This window comes from Apis mellifera, linkage group LG10 (genome assembly GCF_003254395.2).
Source record: "Apis mellifera strain DH4 linkage group LG10, Amel_HAv3.1, whole genome shotgun sequence".
Taxonomy (NCBI): Eukaryota; Metazoa; Arthropoda; class Insecta; order Hymenoptera; family Apidae; genus Apis; species Apis mellifera.
In genome coordinates, this window is record NC_037647.1 from 218,156 (window position 1) to 233,157 (window position 15,002).

A 15,002-nucleotide genomic window follows, 5' to 3' on the forward strand; every position below is an offset into this window, starting at 1 on the left:
ATAAAATTTAAATTTAACATTGAAAATTTACCCAAGGAATGTGAACGACATTGATAGATTTCCATTTATCTATAACAGATTTTACAGAATTTGGTAAAAAAGAGATCAAAGATGCTTCAGATGCCCAATTTGCACCTGCCATTGCAATGATATTGTCAAGTATAGAATAATCTCGAGGGCCATATTTATTATCTTGTTCAAAAGATTCAAGCATTTCATGCAATATATTTGATCGACATGAATACAGAATTGATTCAGTTAATGAAAGAACATATGGAAGAATACTAATCATCATTTTATTTGCATTAGTATTTCCAGATTCTGAAGTCTGCGAATTTCTATAAAAAAAAAAAAGAAAGAAATGAAAAATGAATTTAAAATATTTAAAATTAAATAAAAAAAAAAAAAGAATTATATTGCTTCAAAACATAAATAATTCAACTTACTTTGAACTTTCAATAGTTTCATTTTGCGTTTTCAATATATTTTCATAAAAAAGAATTTGTAATTTGCCAATAACAGCAGCTAAAATACATAACGAACTAAATTTAGGTAATGCATTTTTTGGTATTATTTTATTGTTAAAATTAGTCTCAGGTTTCAATGCCGTAATGCAATTTTTTGTAACTGTAACATCATATTTGAGAGAATTTACAGTGGATGATACTGTTTTCAAAAGATTTCTTGCATATTGCGCATACATTCCCTGCCTGATTAAACAATCCTACAAGCAAAAATAACGATATTTTAATATAAATGAATCATTTTGATTTAAAATAATTCGAATTAATTAATTTCTTTTAATTAAAACTTACATTCATCCAACTAGTAAAAGTTTTGCATGCAGCTCTAGGTCCCCAAATTAAAGAATATAATAACATTGGTCCAGCAGGAATTTCCTCACCCAGAGCTAATTTATCCATATATAGAGTAGATGGTGGTAGCATTAATAATAATCTATTAACAATTCAAGAAAAATAATTCTAACAAAAACTATTCTAGAAATATTACTCTCAAATTTAATATATTAAATTTATAATATTATTAATATCTATATACACAATAATTACAGCTGAAATATATATATATATATATATTATTAATATGTATAATGCATGTAAAACTTAAAAAAATTATATAAACAAGTATATGAAAATAACTCTTCAATGAAAACTTCTTTCATAGAAATCGAAATAGAATGACAATAGTAAATAATTTTTCTATCATAAATTCCAAATTGAAAACTTTATTTTTTTATAAGTTTCCAAAAAATTATTAAATGTTAAAATTCTTCAAATATAAATTATTTTCTATAATTTTGTTAATTATTTATTTTATTTTTATTTTATTAATAACAAATAATAAACTATTATTTCTGAAGATTGCTAACATACAAAAGAGTAGATAAAGAAAAAAATAAATGTACAAACAAACATATATATAATATTTATAAATTATAATTTGATTACAATTAAAATTATAAAGATAAAGATTGTTATTGTATTATAATGTAATTAGAATTATATAATTTATTATAATTTGATTCAAATAGAAAAACATGATTTATTAAGATTATATGATAATATATATCAATCAATAAAAAAGGATTTTATACTTTTATACTTTATCCTTATGTCATTCCATGAGATTTCTTATCAGTTATATTGTATATTAATTAATTATAAATATTACTTATAAAAACAATATATATTATTATAAAAATATTCATAATATTACTTACCGCCAACATATAGAAAAACAATATCGAATTGCACATAATCCTATGAAAGTAGGTGTTTTATCTTTACTATCAGCATTAATTCTCTTTTGCATATCAGCTTGATTAAGAACATTTAAAATATCTATTAATGCATCAACCAGAAGTGGATATTTCATTTTATCTGGAGCACCCAGAATGAAATTACAAGCCTGCATATAATTAATAATTAAATCACAAATGAGATAAAATCAAAAACTTCAAGAAAAACTGTTCAAACAATTCGATACGTTATAATATATAATACCAACCACTCCATCCAATTTTGGAGTATCCTGATTATTGAAATCTGTGGTAGAAAGATTATAAAATCGGGGCTTCATTGAAAATTCATCTTGATTACCAATCTTACGATAATTATCTTCAATTACTGTCCATGGAGTAAAAATACGAGCTGTTTGTTTATTACCATCTTTCATGTCACAAACTAAACTTGTAGCAGAAAAAAGATTCCATCGAACCTATGCATTAATCATTAAAAACATATAGTGTATAAGTTATTGATAAATTCAAACAAGAATAAAAAATTTCTTGTAATGAAAATGTACAAGATTTTTACTACCACTCAAATATATCTTTCAATTTAGTGGCCCTGGTATCTTGTCACGTTTTGTATATACACGTTGTTACTTTCGCATTTTACATTAACATCATTTAATATAATGTTAATAATGTATATATTTATAATCTTATTGAAAAATGAAATAGTGAAATAAATGAAAATACATAACAAGGAAATTAAAATATAAAATAGAGTGAATCGTGATGAACGAGAAAATAATGTTAAATGCTTTTTGTAAATTTAATCAATAATTAAATATATATGTGTATATATATATATTTACTTACTTGTTCAAGCAATGCAGGAGGTGCATCATAAAGATGTTTCATCATATATTCAAGTAGTAATAATAATCGTGATAAATGCAGTAATTGAGAATCTTTCATTGGAGTTTTAATCGCTTCACTGCAACGTACAGCACCACTACCAGTTACAAGCAATACTGATTTTTTTTGCATAAAATTAAGAGAATGGAATAGAATTAAAACCAATTGAGCATGTTCTACATTTAAATCTGAAAATATTGATATGATAAATATAAGTGTTATATGAAAAAAAAAATAAAAAAGAAAAAATTAAAAATTTGATTATACATTTTTCAATACAAACAACAATGTTTTAAGAAAATAAAAGCAAAACAAATAAAATATAAAATACAATAAATTAGTTTATATAATATATATATATCATATATACATTATTAAAATAATTTTTATATATTTAAAAAACATTTTTATGTTTTCACCTTCATTTTCAGCTTCAAACGTAGAAGGTGGATTACACACATTTTCCACTAAAGTTGTAATTAAACGATGCCATATACTTATACAAGCTGCTTCTTTTTCAGATCGAGGTTTTAATAAAAGTACCTATTATAATTAAATATAATTATTAAAAATTATAAGATTTCATTATAAATATAGCAAAAATATACCTGTGCCAATACACTTAATGTTCTTGGATAAACTTGAAGAGGCCAAGTGCATGGACTTGTATTTTCTGTTCCTGACCAAGGATTCACACCTAAATGCTGGAGAAGGATGTTTTGTAAACCTTCGCTTAATGTATTTTGAACAAGTAAATTATGCGTATAAAGACTCAAAGCTTGAGAAAATTCAGAGTACATAGTGCCTAATGTGGCACCATAAAACACTGATATAGTTCCTAAAATGAAATATATGTAACGATATTGATGAATATATACAAACATTGTATAGTTATTAACCCTTTACGCTCCAGACTTTTTTCACTCGGCCGAAACAACAATTTCTCGTTCAATGAATTTTTTAACTAACTTAAAATGATTTCACACATAAATTAACACATAATATATAAAACTTTTATATTTTAATATTTTATGTATCTTTACATATAAAGAAAGAAAATTTGTTGAATATTAAAGTCTATATCATTGTTTTGTGTTTTTAATAACAAAGTATAATTAATAAATATAATTAGTAAGTATTAATAATATAATTTAAGTATTAATAATAAATATTTTAATAATAAAATAATTACCAAAATGTATCCTCGGTTTGTTAATATCAGAAGTATCATAATAAAATGTCGTTTGATGTTTTTCATCTTTCTTATTTCATTGAGAACAAAAATCTTATAATCCTAATAATATGCTCTCACATTCACTGTCTATTATTCTTATTTTTCATCTTCTTATACTACATCTTTATTTTAATTACTATTTCCTTTCTCTCTATCAATTTTTTAATAAATAGAAATAATAAATAGAAATTTTTAAAATAATTTATTTAATAATGAAAAATTCATCTTAAACTAATATCCTAATAACATATTCTCATATTCATTATCTATTATTATTTTTCACTTTCTCTTACTATATCTATATTTTCATCACTATTTTCCTTCTCTTCTATTAATTTCTTAATGAATAGAAATAATTTCGTTATTTAATAACGAAAAATCAAACTCATCTTCATCTTCATCTTGAAATTTGATTATCATTTTTATTCCATGCTTACAAAACTTTGAAAATAATATTTCTATTCTCACGACTGTTAAACTCGCGCCGAAAAGTTCGTTCCGCGATCACAATCTAATTTGAGATAAAAAATCTAACCATTTAGTAGTATATTATTTTAAATTTTAGAAAATTATATATAAAGAGCTTAGAAATCTATTCATGAAATGATATTTTTAAAAAATCAAATAAAAATAAATATTATCGCCATTCAAATTGCCGGATCAATTTAAGTGGCCAGAGAGTCTTCTGGAGTTATCGCAAAGGGTTAATCAAATACTAGTTACTTACCAGTTTCTGTTCTAGCAGTTTCGTGATCCAAATCTCTGATTATTGCCGCTAATATAACCATCTGTTGTTCAACTAAACCATTTACTACATATTCGCGAACATAAGAACTTCTATTACCAATCAAATGTTGATTCATAAATTGAAAAATTTTAGTGGCCAGTGATATATACTGTAACAAAGAATTAAACTAATTACTATATTATGTTTTACTTTTTTATATCTATAAAATGAAAAAACTAATTCACTTACTCCATGAGGTTCACGATTATCAGGAACAATAGTGTTTACAGTTCGTTCAGCATTGGTTTCATTGTTGGATTCTTTTGTACCATTCGTTGGCGACCCATCGGACGGGGCAATTGTTTCTTCAAACCATAAACCCAAAATAGGTTCGCTGTCCTCCTCTATCGACATAACAGTTTTTTCTGTATAGCGAGAAGACGCATTTAAACTGTTAATCATCTCTTTTTTATATGAATATTGAAATTATCAAAATAATAATTTTAAAATTATTTACAAAAAATATATATAACATGAAATATACAAAACAACTATATATTATGTTATATATACGATTATAATTATATCTTATATTCAAAAAATAATTTTATATAATTTTAAATAAAAAAAAGATATTGTTAAGATATAATTCATTTTTTTTAATTATTATTATTATAAAAAATATATATAATTTTATATAACACAATAAATATTTTTTTACCTTCATCAGTAGAATTATCTGAGCAACTTAAAAGATCTTCATAATAAGTTGTAGAATCAGATTGACTTAAAGCATCACCTTCAAATGGATGTTTTTGTATTCTCTTTAAAGTACAAGCCTATAGTATAAATTTATAACATTAATAAAATCAATTAAATCAAAATAATAAAATAATAGGACATTTATATATAATCATTATAAACTAACCCGTCTATAACTAATAGTAGCTAAATAAAACAGTAAGTGATTTAGTGGTACAGCTTGTAGAAAAGTGACCGCTCTTTGAAGCGCAGTTGCAGTAGATAATATATCTAATGGAGCTGGTTCTGGAGGAGTTGAACAATCAGCAATTGCTTCAATTGAAACATCTTCCAATAAAGCACTCATTAATGTAAGCGCATGAGAAGCTAAGGCAACTGAAAGTACTCCAAAACCTTGTTGACTAAAAAAATTTTTAATTACTTTCTTCTTTCATTTGTATCAATCAATAAAATAAAAATAATAAGAATAATTTAATTATTTTATGTCTTACATTTTCATAAGATTAACGCGAATTGTTCCATCACGCGCTTTACTAGGTGATTTACCCTTTTCTTCTTTTCCTTTATCTGCTGCACTTAAACCACTAACTGTAAGTTGAGCTTGTAAACCAGCTACCAACAACCAAACTCCAATTAATAAATGATTTTGTAGAATCTATCACAAATAAAAAAAAAATATTTATATAATTATTCTTATATAAATAAATAAATTTTTATAAATTTTAATATATAAAAATAATTTCTTACATGACCTCCAGCTCGTGTGCTGTTTTTAATTACATTTGAAACTAAACCAAATATTTCAAGACTCTTTTCTACTACTGTAATTGCTAAGGTATCATATTCTTCTTCCACTGTTTTAATACCTGAAACGGTTTGTGTGCTGGCAGATGTATTCGTGCTACATTTAGGTGATACAGCATTTGTTATTCCAACAATACTAGACGCAGTTGCATATACAATCGAACAATATAAACAAGACATGGTCAGTAATGATAGTTTTTCTAATTTGCTTGGAGTTAAAGGTTCTAAAAAAGGCAAAGATATTATATTGTGAACAATATTAATATCATTTGATACAGAATGTAAATTATGACGGATAGCATGTGCATCAGAAGCATTCACAGGCAAAGTGAAACTCTTTTTATGCAAATATGCTTGATATTTGCGAGTATAACATGATAAATGTGGAAGATTCAAACACATATCTAATAGTGTATCTCCAACATCCATATTTCGAAGAATGTTTATATTATTTGTAACAAATGTTGTCTGCAAGATAAAAATAAAATTTTTAAAATAAATAATATCAACTTTTTTATTATCTAACACTAATTCATAAAAATATAAACACTTATTCATAAAAATATTTAATAAAAAATACCTTAATGTCTGAATGAATTTCATTAACAACACTGTCATTCATAGTTTTAGTTGCATTTTCATTAGGATTTTCAATAACTCCAGATATTGACATTGTAGAACCTTGCAATGGCATAGTTAATTGTTCTAAAATGCTACCTGATAAATCACATTGAATTCTATCAGAATCCTTAGATGATTGAGAAGAATCTTTTTCAGTTTCTGGAGATAATTGTGATTTAATGTCATGTGGTATATTAGAATTCTTTATAATAGTAATCAAAGCTGCTTCTTCAGTAGATGAAAGTAAAGATTGTCCAGTACAAAGAGCAAGAATTGGAAGCAATAATTGTTTTGTACTTAAAACAGTAGAAGTTCCATTTCCTAACTGAATTTGATGCTGAGACAATTTTTCCATAAGACGAAGAAGCAAAACTCTACATGCTTGACAAACTATAGATATTTGGCTTTTAGAAACTGAAAAATTATAAAAATATGAATAAGAAATTATATAATTCTTCAAAATTATTTTATATAATGATTAAAAATTCTTACATGTATTGATGCAAGCACAGAAATAATCAGCTGCAAGAATTGCCACGGATGTATAAAAAGTTTCGTATAATTCTCCTTTACAGAGAAAATCATATTCGCTAAAAATTATAATAAAAATAAATTAATGAATTCGATAAATAAATGGATAATCATTTTTTTTTTAAATTATCACTATATGATTTTTTTTTCTTCATGAAATAATTTATAGCATTTAAATCGCTTTTTTTAAGAAACATTATATCTTACCGTATAACGATACTTTTTGCCAATTCCAAGATATCATTTTTGTCAAATGATCCTTGCGATATTGCTAATAATGGTTTCGTTACCGCTGACCATGTATAGTTAGCACGAATCTTGGTCGCCATTTTCGAAACTGTTCGACTTTGTTCGAACTTGTCTCCTTTTCCTCAACGATATTTTAACTATACGTATTTACATACTCACACATGTATATAAACGTTTCTTTTACGTATTATGTCTCTTTGTCTCTTCTAAATTTTTCTTTTTTTTTCTTTTCTTCTTTCCTTTCTCTTTCTATTTTTCGATATACTTGCACTTGCGCAATTTTTAAATTGCACATGCATTTATATAGAGTTTTATGCAAACTTATATACACACACATATATATATATTTATTATAAAAAAAAAAATAAAAAAAAAGATTGAATAATAAATAATTAAAAAAAAAAATTAAATCAAAAAGAAAAGAAAATTAATAATACTTGATTTTGTAGATATACACATTTGATTGTACTAACAAAATCTTTCATTGAAAATTTTCTTCATATTCATGCAATGATTTAGATAATTGAGCATTGAGTATTAAGCTTAAGGTTTTTATGTAACATCAAAGGTCAGTAATCATAATACAATCGAATATTCTAAAAAAATAAAAGAAAATTTGATATAATACTTTTTTGGATATTTCATTATTAAGAAGGTAGATTTTAAAAATTGCTCTGTAATAAATATATATAATTTATAAATATGCTATTATTTCAACTATATTATTGTCAATGTTTGCTAATAATTTAAAAATAATCTATATCGGAATAACAGATATTCAAATCATATTCAAGTCGTAAATTATCAATTTACAATATATTTATTATATGTTCGTATTTCTTTGCAAAAAATCTTAACAATAAAATTTAAAAAAATAAAAAAGAATTTGATATTTTTCTTTTTTTATGTAAAAATAATCCCTTAATTTTATTCTAATTCTACTCTGTATATTTATTACGTTATATATATATAATTATTATAATATATATAAATATATATTTATATATTTATAATATATATCATAATAATCATAATTATTTCAAACGCAATAACAAAAAATATATAAAATTTTATTTTTGAATAATCATAATTCATAATTCTGAGATTCTAATGAATGTTATATCTTATAAATAACAATGATAAAAAAAAAATCGTCTTTGTTTTGAAGATGGGTACTTATTGAAAAATAATTTTGTATTTTATAATTATTTTATGATTTTTTTCTGCAAACATTGCTTGTAATAAACACAAAACATTCTATTATATAATATACTTAGTATAGATAATTATCTATCGTGTATAGCGAAAAAAAATAAAAAAGAGAGGATAATGATTTCCATATCTTTTATATATATACTTACAAAAAATTGATGTATATATTATATATACATATATATATATATATACATCAATAATTTTTGAAAGTATTATATATATATTAAAAAGAAAAAGTATTATGTATATATAGTATATTAAGTATATTAGATATTTTCTCTTTAAAACAAAACAAATCTGATTTAAAAATTTTTTGAACAAAATTTTTGAACAGAAGATAATTATATTAAATAGATTAAAATTATTCTTTGCAAAACTTTTTTGTTAAGACATAATTAATTTTATTAATTATATTAATTATCCTCTTTGCAGATAAATAGTTTTATAATTTTAATTTTCAGATTATTCATAAAAAATTTTTAATATTATTAGTTTATCATTGAATGCTGCCTATATAGATATGTATATGTTAACATACTCAGTACTATATTATATTGTATTATATTATTATCTCTGCTATCATTTTTCAATTGCTTACATAACATTTCAACAATCAATATGTAATATAGATGAGCTTATCGAAAATTTATTTCCGTATAGATTTGAACATTCCTTCTATCTTTTTTTAAAATTTCTTTTAATATATATATATATGAAAAAATTTCAGTTATTTAAGAATTATTTTATATTTTTTCAATATTTTATATTTTTACGCATGAAGATATATCTAAGCTCATTGTAGATAAATATTATTATATATTAGTTGACCCAGTATATTATATTCATATAAACAATTGAAAAGTAGTAATTGTTACATCATATATATATGTATAGACAAAATTAAATAATATCAAAAGTTTTTTAATAAATAACTCGAAAACTAAAGCTAACCTGTTTTAGGAAAAATTTGCTTAAAATAATGCCATATTAACAATATACATTTCAAGCTTATCAAGATCAACGAAGAGGAAGTTGATAATTTGATCTAAAATTATATGCTTTGATATTCAAAATATTGTAAATTTTAATTTCTAATTTAATCTTTATGTTTTAATTTGTTTTGATTTTATTTCTAGCTTCAAATATGAATCCGATAAATTAATTACAAATAATAAATAAAATATATTCTTATTAAATTTTTTATAACTTTTAAATAAAAACAAACACGAATGATCATTTGATGAAAGAAATTAACTTCTATTCTTTTTTTTTATATACCATTCTATATTTTTAAGAGCTTGACAAGTCATGAATATTTCAGAACTCATATTAATTTTTGAAAACATATGAAAATGTTACATATGACATGTAACAGTATTTTGGTAACAATGTTCATAAATATATTTCTCAATATCTATTTTAAATATAAATTAAAAAAAAATTATTATTTCAAATTATTTCTTTTTTTAAATATTGAATGGATATATATATATAAAGTATTTATATATAGTATATATAAATATAAACGAGAAACATAAAAAATATATTTCTTTAACATAATAACCATAAATGCATACAATAAGTTATTTATATTAATTATAAGAAGCAAGTTTTTTTAATTCATAAATAAATCTAGTAAGTCATATATATAAAGAGTATATATAATGTATAGATAATATTAAACGAAATTCGTTTTTTTACTTAAAAATTTGTATGCGATAATATGTTCAAAAATTCGGAAAATATTATTTCAAATGAATAAACGACTTTAAATAAGCCGTCATTAAGCATGTACATTTGTTAGTCATCGAAATGTTATTAAAAAATTAAGAATTGTATACACATGCATGTACATAATTATTTTACTATTATCGCATTTATTTTTAAGCTATACAATCAACTTATACAATTTTTTTTCAGATTTTATTTATTCATATACTATTTTTAGTTATTATATTTATGAACTAAAATAATAAATAAGAAATTACAGATAACAAATCATTATACTTATACTTTGAAAATAATATAAGTTATCATCGCAATAAAACATTATAAATATAAAGAAATTATACAACTTTAAACTATATAAATAATTATTATTATTGTGAATAAGAATTTGTCAAAGATTTTTTGAATATAACATTTTTTTTTATAAAAAAAATTCTATTATTTATAAAAAATTTTTTTTACAATATTTAACATATATTAATATTGATGTTATTTATTATTTATTATTAAAAAATTAAGAAATTCTATAAATATATAAATAGAGCACATCAACTTTATTCCTTAAATTCATTATTTTAATTATGGAAATTCAACAAATCTAAAACAATTTCATAAAATCTTTGACAAGCGAATATTGCTTACCAAAATTTAATTACTGGCAGTATTGGAAGTATATCGATTGAAAGAAGTTAAATTTGCCCCAACAATATTTCATTTATTTTTTATCAACTTGACCTTCATCATTAATACTTATGCGAATATACATCAATATATTTATTGAATTGCCTGATTAAAAGCTTTTAAAAATTATTTTTAATTCAAAATTTTGTTTTTTCGTTATAATTTTATCAAATATAATTATTTTTAACTTTTAATATGAAAAATGTATTAATTTTATCGAGATTGCAATTTTTAAGCAAATTAAATTTAAGAAAAACCAAATATCTTTTCGATAAGATTTATATTATTTGATATAAGTTAATTATTATGTAAAATATAATTTTCTTAACGTATTTAATATTGTCATTGAACATAAAATTTTATTCGATTATACTTAGATAATAATGAAAATAAATAAATATATATATATATATATATAAACTAATATTTAAAAAATTAAAAAAATTTTAACAATTATTATTTTGTTGTAAATTTGTTTGTAAATTTCTATTGTGTTTGCATAGAGTTGAAGTAAGCAAATCAATCATTATATATCATATAGTATATTCTATATTATATTGATTTATACATAATAAAGCTTAAAAGTATATTTTTAAATTATTTTTTATTTTTTCTAGATTTATCGCATACTTTTTTATAAACATAATATATATGATATTATATATTTTCTATTACGAATCATTTTAAATACAATTTAAAATAATTTAAATTGGAAAATTCGTGAAAAAATCTTATATCTTCATGATTTTAATCAACACTTTCCAATCTCATCATTTTTAATATAATGAAAAAAAAAAAATAAAGAAATCATCTCAACGATCTTGAAAAAAAAATTAAAAAAAATCAATATAATAATCAAAAAAAATATTCATATAAATATAAATAAATAAAAATAAATTCATATAAATATTCATAGCGATTTTATATGTTCATCGAAAATTCACACATATATGTACATATATTTGTTTACTTCCTTTAATGCTAATTCTTTTATTTTTCATATAAAAATATATTTCTTAAAAAAATTTTAAGAATAAAACAATTCAATTATAAATAATTAATTTGCTCGTAGAATAAACTGTTATAACTGATTTATAATTTGTACATAATCGGTTAATTCATATATTTGAGTGACATATAAAAAAAATATAAAAATAATATATGAACAGAATGCTGTTTTTGATTATTACCAATTCAAAAAAATTGCCAAAAAACGCGTATTTTCTAAATTATTCAAATTAATTTGTTCTAATTTTTTCCAAAATCATCGAGACTATGAACTTGTTTAATTATTTTTTCTTTTGTTTTTATAATATCATAATAAAATGATTAAAGAAATCCATTCAAATCCATGAGAATCATATGAGAACATAAGCTTTTGATATATAGTATGCAATAGTACTTATATAAATATTTAAAGTAAGTTTCTTGCGCATATAATCATTATATATTAATAGATAAGCATATTTCACCATGCGCAAAACAAAATTTAATAGAAAATGTAAATATAAACCGATCTATTGTTTTTTATTCTTTTATCATCATTATCAATTGTTTATTTATTTCTATATATATCATTCATGTTTTACCAATACAGCATATCGATGAGTCATATTCTTTATTTTAATACGAGTATTTATGATTATAAAATTACAATGTATTATATCATTGATATTGTGACAATGATATGAAACACACAAAAATAAATATCCTTTTTAAATTCGAATAATATTATTTGATCTAATTTCAATAAGTCAAATCTGAATGTAAGCTAAAAGGAAATATTATTTACTTATATATGTATATTATTATTGCATATTATCCAATGATATTCTCCATTATTCATTATTTCATTACATTTATATCAAATTTTTTAGATAGAAATCTATTTTTTTTTTTTTAATGTGATGATAAAAATTGACAAATACATCTCGTTACCTTAAAGTCAAATTTTGTATATAACAATGCAATGCTTGCTCAATGCTTATTCACATTGATATGCGACATAATGATCTTCATTTTGTTATTCATCATCAGTGAATGAATTTTATATATTATATGAAATTATATATATTATATTTTCATATATATTTTCTTTTTTTTATTCTCTTTAAAGCATCTATTTTGTTTATTCAATTCATTAGTATTTAAATATAAATTAGTATGTTTAAATATTATAATATTAATATTATTATTTAATTATTTTTTGTATAGAAATATTAGATTAAGCAATTAGATATATTTTTCATTATATAAATAAATATTCAAAAAAATTATAAATAATTATTCAAAATAGGAAGGAAATCTTTATCGATTTTCATGATTTTTGGATATGTTGCAAAACATTTTAAATAATTTTTACTGCTCAATCTTAATTTTTTAAATATATATCAAATCAAATCAAAAATATACTTATTTATATTAATATACTTATTTAAATTAAAAATATACTTATTATTATATTAAGTATGTAAAAATAAAATATAAAATAATTCTTGGATGATTGAAATTACAAAAATCAAAATTACAATGATATTGATAGATAAAATTACAAGAATAATGTTGATATTTATTATACTTTTAACGCCCAAGAATTATTTTATATTTTATTTTTGTATTCCGCGAATTCAAATATTTACATTTATAAAGAATTGTATATTAATACATATGCAGTTATGGACGTATGTATATAAAAAATATATATATAAGAAAAATTCTACATAATAATAACAATCTTTTTTTGCAAATATATTGAAAATTTAAGTCGAATAATAAAAAAAAAAGTTCAAAATGTTAATTTTTGCAACATATATAAAAATTATTAAAATTGGTGAGAACTCCTATTCTGAATAATTATCCGAATATAATTTATATAATTTATATAATTTATATACATAATATAATATAATATCTAAAAAAAATTCACAAACATAATTTTTTCGAAAAATATTAATTTTATATTTATTTAAAAAAATTTTATATAATATGTATATATAAACAAAACAATCCAATGAATATTGGTTATAATTTGATTATAAACTTTTTAATTTGAAAGAAAAAATTTTGTCAAAAATATATAATATTTAACATTTTAAAATAAACATATACATATTAATATATTCATGAAATGTATTTAGTTTTCATTGAAAAGAGACCAAAATAAATGCACAACTTATTTATACAAAAATTTTGATTAGGATTTATTTATTAAATCATAAGCAATTTAAGATTAAAGATGAAACAAAAATAAAATATGATTAATTTAATTGAGTTATTTCACTCTATCTCTGTCTTCATCTTCTATCTTCTAATATAAATTTCAATTTATTCATCATTTAATAAATAAACTTTAATCGATATTTTTATATGCTAATTTTTTTATTTGTTTTGATTTCTAAAATCAATCCTTATTTTACGAATATATTAACATATTATATATAATTATTAAAGATTTATATCAATCCTTAATTTATGTGTATAACTTTTATTTCATTGAACAATTCTCAATTTTATAATTATTGGAAAAACATATGATATTATTGATATTATAGAAGTATAACGCATTGATGGATAGAAGTGATTTGCAATATAAGATTTATTGTATCTATGTACTGCATTTTTATATATTTTTGTATACTGCATATATATTGCATATATATATAGTAATATATAATAATATAATATATAATAATATATAATAATATATAATATATATATATATATATATATATATATATATATATATATATAATATTAGAAACGAAGATAATTAAAAAATATATTAT

At 20.9% G+C, this 15,002-nt stretch overlaps 1 protein-coding gene across 4 annotated transcripts in view; it reads right to left on the minus strand.

Annotated features, from left to right (window-relative positions):
* The window catches only part of LOC412281 (protein purity of essence), a 32,106-nt gene extending 24,183 nt beyond the window's left edge, over positions 1-7,923 (minus strand). For 3 of the 4 annotated variants that reach the window (XM_006572274.3, XM_006572275.3, XM_006572272.3), the window contains exons 1-17: positions 7,552-7,923; positions 7,306-7,403; positions 6,773-7,227; positions 6,136-6,660; positions 5,880-6,043; positions 5,555-5,789; positions 5,348-5,465; positions 4,876-5,051; positions 4,627-4,795; positions 3,274-3,503; positions 3,085-3,208; positions 2,627-2,853; positions 2,029-2,238; positions 1,742-1,929; positions 816-957; positions 447-724; positions 32-338 (exon numbers count right to left, since the gene is read on the minus strand). In XM_006572274.3, coding sequence (XP_006572337.2) covers positions 32-338; positions 447-724; positions 816-957; positions 1,742-1,929; positions 2,029-2,238; positions 2,627-2,853; positions 3,085-3,208; positions 3,274-3,503; positions 4,627-4,795; positions 4,876-5,051; positions 5,348-5,465; positions 5,555-5,789; positions 5,880-6,043; positions 6,136-6,660; positions 6,773-7,227; positions 7,306-7,403; positions 7,552-7,673 — 3,768 coding nt within the window. In that variant the 5' untranslated portion in view covers positions 7,674-7,923. The remainder of the gene's footprint in view (positions 1-31; positions 339-446; positions 725-815; positions 958-1,741; positions 1,930-2,028; positions 2,239-2,626; positions 2,854-3,084; positions 3,209-3,273; positions 3,504-4,626; positions 4,796-4,875; positions 5,052-5,347; positions 5,466-5,554; positions 5,790-5,879; positions 6,044-6,135; positions 6,661-6,772; positions 7,228-7,305; positions 7,404-7,551) is intronic. The other variant, XM_006572273.3, reaches the window with a different exon arrangement.
* Positions 7,924-15,002: the final 7,079 nt, after the last annotated feature.